This window comes from Mus caroli, chromosome 6 (assembly GCF_900094665.2).
Source record: "Mus caroli chromosome 6, CAROLI_EIJ_v1.1, whole genome shotgun sequence".
Lineage (NCBI taxonomy): Eukaryota > Metazoa > Chordata > Mammalia > Rodentia > Muridae > Mus > Mus caroli.
In genome coordinates this window covers 43,828,751-43,842,442 of record NC_034575.1, presented here as the reverse complement: position 1 = coordinate 43,842,442, position 13,692 = coordinate 43,828,751, and the positions used below count along the sequence as shown (strand labels likewise).

At 37.1% G+C, this 13,692-nt stretch overlaps 1 protein-coding gene and 1 pseudogene across 1 annotated transcript in view; one reads left to right on the top strand and one right to left on the bottom strand.

Annotated features, from left to right (window-relative positions):
- Positions 1 to 13,692, bottom strand: part of Stk31 (serine/threonine kinase 31) — a 78,906-nt gene that overhangs the window by 39,234 nt on the left and 25,980 nt on the right. Inside the window, 5 exon segments of the mRNA XM_021164075.1 lie at positions 8 to 118; positions 560 to 742; positions 8,641 to 8,763; positions 11,158 to 11,317; positions 12,871 to 12,986. Of these exon segments, the coding sequence (XP_021019734.1) occupies positions 8 to 118; positions 560 to 742; positions 8,641 to 8,763; positions 11,158 to 11,317; positions 12,871 to 12,986 (693 nt within the window).
- On the top strand, positions 9,590 to 10,419 carry LOC110296940 (annotated as a pseudogene).

The window sequence follows — 13,692 nt, the reverse complement described above, 5'->3', positions numbered from 1 at the left end:
CAATGAGAGACAGCTCTAGCTCTTTGCAGACACATGACTCAGTCTTCTCTAGAATTTCGTCAATATTACCAATCAGGTCTTCTGAAGTCAATGGTTCATCCAAGGACAGATCAAAAACCTTATTTTCAAAAATAAAAAACATCAGGTATTTCAATTAAGTAGTTCAGTTAGCATTCATTGTACCTGTTGTAGCACATAAAGCTATACCAAAACAGAAAAGGAAAATTCTGAGAAAAGAACAAGGATACACCCTCATAAAACTTAAATACAAAACCAAAAGAAGATGCATAAGCACAGTATTTTTAAAGAAAACTGGTGGTTAAGGCAAGTAGCTAATTTAAATGAAAAGAGAAAAACAGAAACAAAAGCAAGATGGATTTTTTTATATAATAAAACCAACAATCTAACTCAACGGTGATGAAAATTCCTGATTGCCCAGTATTAACTTTGATAGCTAGAAGCACATAATGTCAACTTTTGAACAAGGAAGGAACAGAATTAGAACAAACATAAATCTCTGCTTCTTTCAGCAAACATTGCTAGTGGGAGCTCTGCTTACCTTCTGGCTGCTTTGGAACCATGCCACAAGATGCTGCAGAGATGCCTCTGTTTCACTCTTAATACTGGCGAACTCTTCTCTTTTGNTACACTGCCAGTCATAAAACTTTCTAAGTGTTTCTTCAGAGTTATTAGTTCCTTCTTTGGCCTTTCCATACACTGATTCTAAAGAAGTTGCTAAGTCCTAAAGACAACGTTAGGATTTAAGCACTGTGTTATGAACAAAGAGATAGAATACCATAATTGTTGAATGCCTACTCTTTTAAAAAATGATTAAATATAATTAAAGGCAAAAGGAAAATATCCAAATAAATTAGAAATAAAAAGGGAGATATAACAACAAGCACAGAGGAAATCCAGAGAATCAAAAGAACATATTTTAAAAACTTATACTCCACTAAATTGGAAAAACCTAAAATAAATTAATTCTTTTACCAAACTTAAGTCAAGATCAGATAAGCAACTGAAACAGACCTATAAGCCTTAGTAAAATAAGCAGTGATTAAAAGTTTCCCAACCAAAAATTTTCCAGAGCCTGAAAATTTTTAGCACACAAGCCTACCAGACTTTCAAAGAAGAGTTAATGCCAATAGTCCTCCAATTATTCCACAAAATAGAAACAGAAAAACATTGTCCAATACATTTTACAATGTCACAGTTACCCTGATATCTAAACCATATAAAAATCCAACAAAGAAAATTACAGAACAGTTTCGGTGATTCACCAAATATAAGAACAGAATCAAAAGATTATCCATCATGATCAAGTAAACTTCATCCCAAAGATGAAGAGATGGTTTAATATATGTAAATCAATAAGCAGAATCCACCATATAAGTAAACTGAAAGTCAAACACCACATAATCATCTCACTAGATGTGGAAAATGCTTTTAACAACATCTAACATTCATTCATGATAAAAGGCCAGGAGAGTTTAGGGATATAGGGACATACCTAAATATAGTAAGCACCGTTTACAGCAAGCCCATAGCCAACATCATGTTAAAAGCAAAGAAACTCCAAGCAATTCTACTAAAATCAGGAACAAGACAAGGTTATCAATTCTATCCGTACCTATTCAATATATTACTTGAATTCTTAGCTAAAACAATAACAAACTGAAGGAGTTCAAGGTAATAAAATTTATAAAAGAAAAAATCAGAGTGCCTTTGCTGTAGATGATGTGATAGTATTCATAAATGACCCTAAAAACTCCATCAAGAAAGTCCTATAGTTGATAGACATTTTCAGCTAAGTAGCTGGATACAAAATTAGCTCACAAAAATCAGTAGCCTTCCTATATACAAATGACAAACAGACTGAGAAAGAAATCAGGGAAACAACACATTACACAAAAGCCTCAAGTAACAAAATATCTTGGTCCCATTTGTCGATTCTTGATCTTACAGGACAATTTGTTGCTGTTCTGTTTAGGGATTTTTCTCCTCTGCCCATATCTTCGAGTTTTTTCCCCACTTTTTCCTCCATAAGTTTCAGTGTCTCTGGTTTTATGTGGAGTTCTTTGATCCACTTAAGACTTGAGCTTTGTACAAGGAGATAAGACTGGATCAATTCGCATTCTTCTACATGATAACTACCAGTTGTGCTAGCACCATTTGTTGAAAATGTTGTCTTTTTTTCCACTGGATGGTTTTAACTCCCTTGTCAAAGATCAAGTGACCATAGCTGTGTGGGTTCATTTCTGGGTCTTCAATTCTATTCCATTGATCTACCTGTCTGTCACTGTACCAGTACCATGCAGTATTTATCACAATTGCTCTGTAGTACAGCTTGAGGTCAGGCATGGTGATTCCACCAGAGGTTCTTTTTGTTGTTTTGTTTTGTTTTGTTTTTTGTTTTTTGTTTTTTGAGACAGGGTTTCTCTGTATAGCCCTGGCTGTCCTGGAACTCACTTTGTAGGCCAGGCTGGCCTCAAACTCAGAAATCCACCTGTTTCTGCCTCCCAAGTGCTGGGATTAAAAGCATGCGTGACCACCACTCAGCCAGAGGTTCTTTTATTATTGAGAATAGTTTTTGCTATCCTAGGTTTTTTGTTATTCCTGATGAATTTGCAAATTGCCCTTTCTAACTCTGTGAAGAATTGAGTTGGGATTTTGATGAGGATTGCATTGAATCTGTAGATTGCTTTTGGCAAGATAGCCATTTTGACTATATTAATCCTGCCAATCCATGAACATGGGAGATCTTTCCATCTTCTGAGATCTTCTTCGATTTCTTTCCTCAGAGACTAGAAGTTCTTATCATACAGATCTTTCACTTCCTAGTTAGAGTCACACCAAGGTATTTTGTATTATTTGTGACTATTGTGAAGGGTGCTGTTTCCCTAGTTTCTTTCTCAGCCTGTTTATCCTTTGTGTAGAGAAAGACCACTGATCTGTTTGAGTTAATTTTATATCCAGCTACTTCACCGAAGCTGTTTATAAGGTTTAGGAGTTCTCTGGTGGAATTTTTAGGGTCACTTATATATACTATCATATCATCTGCAAAAAGTGATATTTTGACTTCATCTTTTCCACTTTTTTTTTTTTTTTTTTTTTTTTTTTTTTTTTTTTTTTTTTTTTTTTTTTTTTTTTTTTTTTTTTTAGTTTTTCAAGACAGGGTTTCTCTGTATAGCCCTGGTTGTCCTGGAACTCACTCTGTAGACCAGGCTGGTCTAGAACTCAGAAATCTTCCTGCCTCTATCTCCCAAGTGCTGGGATTAAAGGCGTACGCCACCACCGCCTGGCTGAGAAACACTTTTTTAAAATGTTCAGTGTCCTTAGACACCAGGGAAATGCAAATTAAAACAACTTTACAATTCCTTCTCACCCCAGTCAGACATCTAAAATTAATAAAACAAATGACAGCAGATGCTAGCAAGAGTATGGAGGATGAGGACCACTTCTTTACTGCAGATGAAAGTGCAAACTTGTACAAACCACTATGAAAATAAGTATGGAGGCTTCTTAGAAGGATGAAACAGATCTACTATATGATCTACCTATCACTCTTAGGCCTATACTCAAAGAACTCTACATCTTATTACAGAATAGTTGCTCAGCCACGTTCATTACTGCTCTATTCATAAAAGCGAGAAACTGGTAATAGCCCAGATGTCAATTAATGAATAGACAAAGAAACTATAGTTCATTTATATAATGGAACATTATTCAACTTATTCCATATTTAAAAGTTAAATTATGAAATTTGCAGACAAATGTATAAAGCTAGAAACAATCATTTTTTTGTGCAACTACCGAGACTCTGAAACACAAACATTGCATGTTTTCCCTTATATTGGGATGTTAGCTTTTAAGCTTTAGATATTTCATTTAGACTATCCACAGATGTTAGGTAGCTCATTGATGACAAAGGGGGAGAAGGGGATCTTCCAAGGAAGATGATTTAGAATACAGTGTTATAAGGGAATAAAGAGGAAAGATGAGAATGGGAAGATTAAGTGAGAAAGGAGAAGGGAGGTCAGAATAAAGGAGAGAATATGCAGAGGGATAACTAACACTAAAGGCCTTTTGAAAAACCATGACTACTATTCTGTAAGTTTCCTAAAATAGAAAAAGGAAATTTAATTGAGTTACCATATAATAGGAAAGGAAATGCCCCAACCCTAATACCAGAAATGAGCTACATCTTGCAGTTACTGACCAATGTTTTGGCTGCCCTCCACAACATGATGATGGTAAGAACCTATTGCTGAAGACAACACTTATTTATATGTTCAAACATGGAGAAATATAGCTGGTGCCCAACTAGAAGTTTCACCTCTACTAACTAGCATTCATGATGCTAGTAGGTGTTATACGTGAGAAGAGAAGAAAATAAACCCTGTAACTTAACAACAGCAACCTGCCTGCAAGATATACTGTTACAACAATGACACAAATTATTATGGGAATAACCAACCACTTTTTAGTTGGATTTAAGACCCACCTAGTAAGTGAAACTTATAGCTGACATTGTTTAATTAATGACGCCAAGAACCAAAAACTAGAAAGAGCATTACCCTGGGGGAAAACCCAGTACTATTCTGTCTGCTAAATGAACATAACCATAAAGCAACTCCTAATGGCATAGAGGAGGGAGAAGATGCCCAGGACAAAAGGCCAGAAAACAATTTCAACAATATCATAGAAGAAAACTTCCATAACCTAAAGAAAGAGATGGCTATAAATGTACAAGAAGCCTTTCTAGAGGAAACATACAGACTTTCTAGAATTAATGAAAATGAAGGCACAACGTACCCAAACTTATGGGACACAGTAAAAGCAGTGCTAAGAGGAAAACAGCATGAAGTGCCTTCATGAAAAATGTGGAGAGATCTCATTCTAGCAACTTAACAGCACACCTGAAAGCTCTATAACAAATAAAATCAAACACACCCAAGATAGGTAGACATCAGGAAATACTCAAATTCAGACCTGAAATCAATTAGAAACAGAGAGGAAAATACAAAGAATCAAAAAAACAAGAGTTGTTTGAGAAAATCAAAATAAACAAACCCTTAGCCAAACTAACTAAAAGACACAGAGACAGTATCCAAATTAACAAAACAGAAATAAAAAGGGAGACAAAACAACCAAAATTGAGGAAATTAAAAAAAAATCACTAGGTCTTACTTCAAATGCCTGTACTCCACAAAACACAAAACTGGAAAATCTAAACAAACTGGATTATTTTCTAGACAGACACCACTTACCAAAGTTAAATCAAGATCAGGTAAACTAAACAGCCCCCTAGCCCCTAAAGAAATAGAAGCAGTCATTAAAAGCCTCATAACCAAAATGAACCCAGGGCTAAATGGTTTTAGTACATAATTCTACTAGACTTTCAGAGAAGAGCTAATACTAATACTCTGCAAACTATTCCACAAAACAGAAACAGAAGCAACACTACCTAATTCATTCTATGAGGCCACAGTCACACTGATATGTAAACCACATAAAGACTCAACAAAGAAAGTGCATCAAACCAATTTCACTTATGAACATCAACGCAAAAGTACTCAATAAATTTCTTGCAAACCAAATCCAAGAACACATCAAAAACATTATTCATTTTTTGTTGTTTGTTTGTTTGTTTGTTTTTGTTTTTCGAGACAGGGTTTCTCTGTATAGCCCTGGCTGTCCTGGAGCTCACTTTGTAGACCAGGCTGGCCTCGAACTCAGAAATCCACCTGCCTCTGCCTTCCGAGTGCTGGGATTAAAGGTGTGCGCCACCACGCCCGGCCAAAAAACATTATTCATTATTATCAACTAGGCTTCATCCCAGGAATGAAGAGATGGTTCAATATACAAAAAATCCATCAGTGTAATCTACTACATAAACTGTAAATCACATGATCATCTCATTAGATGCTGAAAAAGCCTTTGACAAAATACAACACCCCTTCATGTTAAAAGTCTTGGAGAGGGATTCAAGGCACATACCTAACATAGTAATAAAAATAATAAAATATTAATAAAGTAATTATTAATAAAAACATAATAAAAGCAATATATTGCAAGCCAATAGCCAACATCAAATTAAATGGAGAGAAACTTGAAGCAAGCACACTAAAATCAGGAACAAGACAATCCTGCCCACTCTCTCCCTATCTATTCAATATAGTATTTAAAGTTCTAGCTAGAACAATAAGACAACAAAAGATCAAAAGGTTACAAATTGGGAAGGAAAAAGTCAAGGATGATATGATAGTAAACACAAGCAACCCACAGAATTCTAGCAGAGGAGTTCTACAGCTGATAAACAACTTGAGCAAAATGAGTGGATATAAAATTAACTCTAAGGAATCAGTAGCCCTCCTTTATACAAATGATAAATGGGCTGAGAAAGAAATTAGGGAAAACACCACACTTCACAACAGCCACAAATCACATAAAATATCTTGGTGTAACTCTAACAAAGGAAGTGAAAGATCTGTATGACAAGAACTTCAACTCCCTGAAGCAACTGAAGAAAATATCAGAAGATGCAAAGATCTCCCATGCTCATGGAGAGCTACAGATTTAATGCAATTCCCATCAAAATTCCAATGCAATTTTTTATAGACCTAGAAAGAATAGTTCTCAACTTCAATATATATCAAAAACAAACAAACAAACAAAACCAGGATTGCCAAAATAATCCTGAACAATAAAAGAACTTCTGAAGGAATCACCATTCCTGATCTCAAGCTGTACTACAGAGCAACAGTGAGAAAAAACTGCATGAATTTGGTACAGAAAAACACACTGATCAATGGACTCAAATCAAAGACCCTGAAATGAACCCACACACCTATGGACTCTTGACTTTTGATAAAGAAGCCAAAACCATACAATGGAAAAAAAGAAAGCATCTTCAACAAATGGTGTTGATCTAACTGGATGTCTAGCTACAGAAGAATGCAACTAGATCCATATTTTATTACCCTGCACAAAACTCAAGTCCAAGTGGATCAAGAACCTCAACATAAAACTGCAAACACTAAATCTCACAGAATAAAAAGTAAGAAATACCCTTTAACACATTGTTCCAGGAGACAATTTCCTGAACAGAAAGCCAGTGGTTCAGGCTCTAATATCAACAAATTGATAAATGGGACCTCATGAAACTGAAAAGCTTCTGTAAGGCAAAGGACACTGTCAATAGGACACAATGGCTGCCAACAGATGAAAAGGATCTTCACTAACTCTATTCTGGCAGAAGGCTAATATCTAAACTATATAAAGAACTCAAGAAGTTAGATTCCAACAAACCTAATAACACAATTTTTAAAATGGGGAACAGAGCTAAACAGATAATTCTCAACCGAGGAATCTAGAATGGCCTAGAAATGCCTAAAGAAATGTTCAAATCCTTAATCATCAGGGAAATGCAAATCAAAATGACCCTGAGATTCTACCTTACACCAATCAGAATGGCTAAGATCAAAAAACTCAAATGACAGCACATGTTGGTGAGGATGTGGAGAAAGGAACACTCTTCAATTGTTGGTGGGATTGTGGACTTGTACAACCACTGTGGAAATCAATCTGGCAGTTTCTCAGAAAATTGAGAATAGTTCTACCCCCCAAGACTTGGGGTATACCATTCCTGAGCATATAACCAAAAGAAATTTCAGTATACCACAAGGACACATGCTCCACTATATTTAAACAGTAGCCAGAAACTGGAAACAATCTAGATGTCCCTCAACTGAAGAATGGATACAGAAAATGTGGTTCATTTACTCAATGGAATACTATTCAGCTATTAAAAACAAGGACATCATGTGTTTTTTCAGGCAAATGGATAGAACTAGAAAATACCATCCTGAGTAAGGTAACCCACACCCAAAAAGACATGCATGGTGTGTACTCACTGACAAGTGGAAAATACCCATGACACACCACACAGGCCCAAATAAATTAACAAGACGTAAGAACCAAGTAAGGATGCTTGAATCACACTCAGAAGGGGGAACATAATAGTCATAAGAAGTAGGGACCTGGGTGGGAGAAGGGAGGAGTATATACATATACTAGTAAAATAATGATACTCTGTTATGCTTGAGACAGAAGCCTAGCATAACTGTCCTTTGAGAGGCTCCATCTATCAGCTGACTGAAACAGATGCAGAAACCCACAGCCAAACATTGGGCAGAGCCCAGAGAGTCTTACGGAAGAATTAGGGGAAGGATTGAAGACCACGAGGGGGTTGGAATCCCACAGGAAGACCAACAGTGTCAACTATCCTGGACCTCTGGGAGCTCTCAGACTGAGCCAGCAACCAAAGAGCATACACAGGCTGGACAGAGGTCTCCCCAGCACTGTCCTCCAGATACCACCCCACTCCCCTGCACGTATGTAGCAGAGGGCTGCCTTGTCCTGCCGCAGTGGGAGAGGATATACCTAATCCTGCAGAGACTTCATGTGCCAGGGTGGGGACATGTGGGGGGAACATTTCACCATCTCAAAAGCAAAGGGAAGGGGAGCGGGGGAGGAACTCTGTGAGGGAGGACCGGGAGGGAGGCCATATTTGGGATGTAAATAAATAAATAAAATTTTTAAAAATATATATGTATATCATAATTTAATTCCAACCTGCAATGTTTTTAAGCGTTTATCAAGTGGTAAGTCATCTACTTCCAGAATAAAAACATCTACAGCCACGAACAGCTTCTGTTGTACTTCATTTCTTTCAGCAATCAAAATATTACCTTCATTCTGAAGAATAGAAAATAGGATAGTCAAGATACCAAGTAATTTCACACATTCACACTATATAGACAATAGTGATTTCTTAAGCTTAATACTACAATAAAATACAACATTTAAGTTCAACAATCCTGCTAAGCTCATTTTTTCCTATTATTTTTACTATCCTCCCTTCATATTAACTACCTCCCAACACTGTGGGAGTATAATAAGATATATAGTAATAATATAGTATATAGTCAGTATATAATAATTTGTCAGATTCCTATGCTGTAGTAACATAAAATATACTACTCAGACCAAAATACAAGGTCCATGTTAGCAGGTTTAGAAGTCACCCTAGTTAAAATCTCATATGAGGCTCTCAAAAGCCAGTATTTCTGTTGAGTCCTCCATGAGTCTAACTTCTAGGAGCCCTGAAGGATGTACCCAGTTGTAAAGGTCCTCATTGGGTGTTTTATAATATTCCTAATATAGATGCAACTTGAGTATTTACAATAAATAATATTGACTATTAACATGGTTGAAACATTTTATCACATCAGGAGAATAGACAGTTACTCAAATATTAAATATGCATACAAAACAGGAAAAGATTTTTAAACAATGTGTCTAGTCGCTAATTACCTATTCTAACTTTCTCTGAAAGTAAACACTTATTTTATGTAAATAAAGTATCACTACAGTATCAGACCCTCTGCTTTCTTAAAACACTCAACAGATTAAAAAACAAAAAGAACGGGCGTGATTCTGTTCTGCATGTCTGTTCTGTGGAACACCAAGCAGTTGTTTTCTGGTGGGATTTCTCCCACACTGAAGACCACGCCTCCACCTCATGGAAGACTCGATGGACATGCACCGGAGCCCTCTTAGGCCTCAGAACTACCTTTTCTGTTGTGAACTAAAGGCTGATAAAGACTATCACTTTAAAGTGGATAATGATGAGAATGAACACCAATTATCATTAAGAACAATCACTTTAGGAGCAAGGTACACATTGTAGAGGCAGAAGCAATGTATGAAAGCAGTCCAATTAAAGTCACACTGGCAACTTTGAAGATGTCTTTACAGCCAACAGTTTCCCTTGGGGGCTTCGAAATTACAACCAGCTGTGGTCTTAAGGTTGAAGTGTGGCTCAGGGCCTGTGCACACTAGTGGACAGCACCTAGCAGCTGTACAGGAAGATGCAAAGTCTGAAGATGAAGATGAGGAGGATGTAAAACTCTTAGGCATGTCTGGAAAGCCATCTGTTCCTGGAGGTGGTAACAAGGTTCCACAGAAAAAAAGTAAAACTTGATAAAGATGAGGATGATGATGATGAAGAGGATGATTTTGATGATGAGGAAACTGAAGAAAAGGTTCCAGTGAAGAAATCTGTACCTGATACCCCAGCCAAAAATGCACAAAAACCAAACCATCAACTTAAAACCTTAAATACCAAGATCAAAGGGTCAAGAGTCCTTCAAAAACCAGGAAAAAACTCCCAAAACACAAAAAGGACCTAGTTCTGTAGAAGACATTAAGGCAAAATTGCAAGCAAGTCTAGAAAAAGGTGGTTCTCTTCCCAAAGTGGAAGCCAAGTTCATTAATTATGGGAAGGATTGTTTCCAGATGACTGACCAGGAGGCTATTCAAGATCTCTGGCAGTGGAGGAAGTCTCTTTAAGAAAATTGTTTAAACAGTTTAAAATATTCTGTCTTACTTCATTTCTGTAATAGTTGATACCTAGCTGTCCTTTTTATAATGCAAAGTGAGAACTCTTCCTACTGTGTCTGATAAATATTGTCCAGGTTCAATTGCCAAGAATGTGTTGTCTAGGGCTGGTGAGATGGCTCAGCGGTTAAGAGCACTGACTGCTCTTCTGAAGGTCCTGAGTTCAAAATCCTACAACCACATGGTGGCTCACAACCATCTGTAACAAGATCTGACGCCCTCTTCTGGTGTGTCTTTAGACAGCTACAGTATACTTACATATAATAAATAAATAAATCTTTAAAAAAAAAAAAAAGAAAAGAAGAATGTGTTGTCTAAAATGCCTGTCTAGTTTTCAAGGATGGAACTCCATCCTTTACTTGATTTTAAGTATGTATGGAATGTTATGATAAGACATAGTCATAGTGATGGTCAGATGTGGAAATGGTAGGAAGACAAATAAATATACATATGAAATAAACTCAGTGTCTTAATAAAGTAAAAAACAACAACAACATAGAAAATTCTCTTTTTTTGGGGGGTGGGGGGGTTCGAGACAGGGTTTCTCTCTGTAGCCCTGGCTGTCCTGGAACTCACTTTGTAGACCAGGCTGGTCTCAAACTCAGAAATCCACTTGCCTCTGCCTCCTGAGTGCTGGGATTAAAGGCGTGNGCCACCACGCCCGGCTAACATAGGAAATGCTTAACCCACCTCATTAAGACAAGTTTGGATCTTCTCCTGAGCAACATTATATTCAGCCCAAATTTTCTCTAACTCATTCAAAGATGCTAGAGTAGTAAAGGACCCTTCATCCAACACTTGCATAGCATCTGAAAGGTCATTTCCAAAGCGAATACTGATGTTAATATGCCTATTTAAAAACACAGGAAAAAGGAAAACATCAAGAAATTGCCAAGTTTGTATGAGAGAAATTCATTTAAAACATCTCAAAGTTACTATTTACAACACTACCCTATGACTACAATAGTGGTTTGAATATGCTTGGCCCAAAGAGTGGCACTATTAGGGATACTGCCTTGTTGGGTAGGTGTGACCTTGTTGGAAGAAGTGTATCACTGTAGGGTGGGCTTTGAGACCCTCCTCCTAACTGCCTAGAAGGTAGTCTTCTGCTTGCCTTCAGAACAAAATGTACACCTCTTAGCTCCTCCTATGCCATGCTTACTTGGACAATGCCATGCTTCCTACCATGATGATAATGGACTGAATCTTCAAATCTGTAAGCCAGACCCAATTAAATGTTGTCCTTTATAAGAGTTGCCTTTGTCATAGTGTCTCTTCACAGCAATAAAAACCATACCTAAGACAACTAGGTCCTTTTTAAAACTTTACAGAAAACCAGGTGTAATTGTGTAGAGAACTAGAGGGATGATTCAGCGGTTAAGAAGTTTGCTATTGCAAAAGACCTGGGTTCAGTTCCCAGCACCCACATGGCAGGTCATAACTGTAATGCCAGTTCTAAGGGATGTAATGCCTTCTGGCCTCCACAGGAACCAGACATGCACATACAAACATGCAGACAAAATATTCATACACATAAAATAATAAATAGATCTTTTAAAATGTGGAATAAATCTATACATATTTTTAAATAAAATATTGCCATTAGTCAGACACAGTGGTACACACCTTTAATCTGAGCACTCAGGAAGAAGAGGTAAGCAGATCTCTATAAGCCTGAGGCCCTCCTGGTCTATACAGTGAGTTCCAGACCAGCTGGGACTATATAGTGAGACTGTGTCTCAAAACAAACAGACAAACAAAAAAAGATATTGGTGTATTTCCCAGCTTGGCCTCAGAACACCTTCCTGCCCAAGCATCTTCCTGCCTCAGCCTCCAATAAACCTGTACATACTGACACATGCTACCATATCTAACAGAAAGAAATCAATTTTTTAACTTTGTATAGAAAGATGACTTCCAAAATATGCAAAATTTAAAATGTCAAAAGGACCTTTAATTTCTGTTCTATAACAAAATTTGTAAATAATTCTCTAAAAATGTTAAACATATCCAGTCTTGTTTAACCATAGCCATAGGCAAAGTCCAACACTGAAAGGCTGGGCCAAGCAGTGTTCATTGTAATCCCAGGGAGAAGAAGGTGAAGACCAGATCTAGGAGGGCAGACAGAATAGCCTACCTGGTGAGGTTAGGGTAGTGAGAAACCCTGTCTCAAAACCAAGGTAGAAAGCACTGGTGGAATAATACTGGAAGTTGTCCTCTGACTTCCACACATGTGCCCACACACATGTATGCACAAGAACACACATAAATATTCACATATAAAATATTCTTTGAAGCTATATTTTTTGATCAGTGGTAAATTATCTGCCTAGTATGCACAAGACTCTGGGTTCTATAACCAGGACTACAAAAAAAAGTACACATAATTGTACTTTAAAGTACCTAATTTCTTTCAATAGTTCTACTTTAGCTGCCAAATTCTTCAGCCTCGTTCCTACACACGTCTTCAGAGTGCTTTCTAAATGCTTAGTCAGATCCATGGTAGCTGTTTTCTCTTGCTGAAACATTAAAAAAATATATATCTTAGTGAGAACTAATACCATACTTCTATCATTCAAATAACTTTTTAGTTAGATTCAAGTTAAATGTTAAGAGTTAAAAACAATGTTAGTATGTTAGTGTTAGAACTGAATTGAACTGTGGGACATCTAGCTATTTCCAGGTCTGGAATCCTAGCTTAAAGAGATAAACTTTTAAATACTCCATAAAGCAATATGGGAGATGTGATATAAATGATATAGTGCAATCACTGCTTACTTTACTTTGAACTATATACTATGGTTATAGTTTGATTGGCTTTAGCTTGAGGAGGGCTGTGATCTAACCCAGAACACCTGTATATATAGTTCTTTGGAGGAGGATGTGGTGAAGGAAGAGGTAGCAGAGGAAGAAGTGGTGGAGGGGGTTGAAGTCATAGGGAAGGAGGAAGAGGAGGGAGAAGAGGAGGAGGAGGAGGTGGTGGTGGTAGAGGTGTTGATCATAGCAGGGTCTCACTGTGTAACCCTTGCTGGCTTAGAACTCACTACGTAGATCAGCTGACTTCAAACTCATAGAGATCTACCTGTCTCTATATCCTGAATATTGAGATTAAAAATGCATGTTCCTACCCAAGATACAAGATACAATCTGCAAAACACATGAAACTCAAGAAGAACAAAGATGAACGTGTGGACACTGTGCCCCTTCTTAGAATTGGGAACAAAA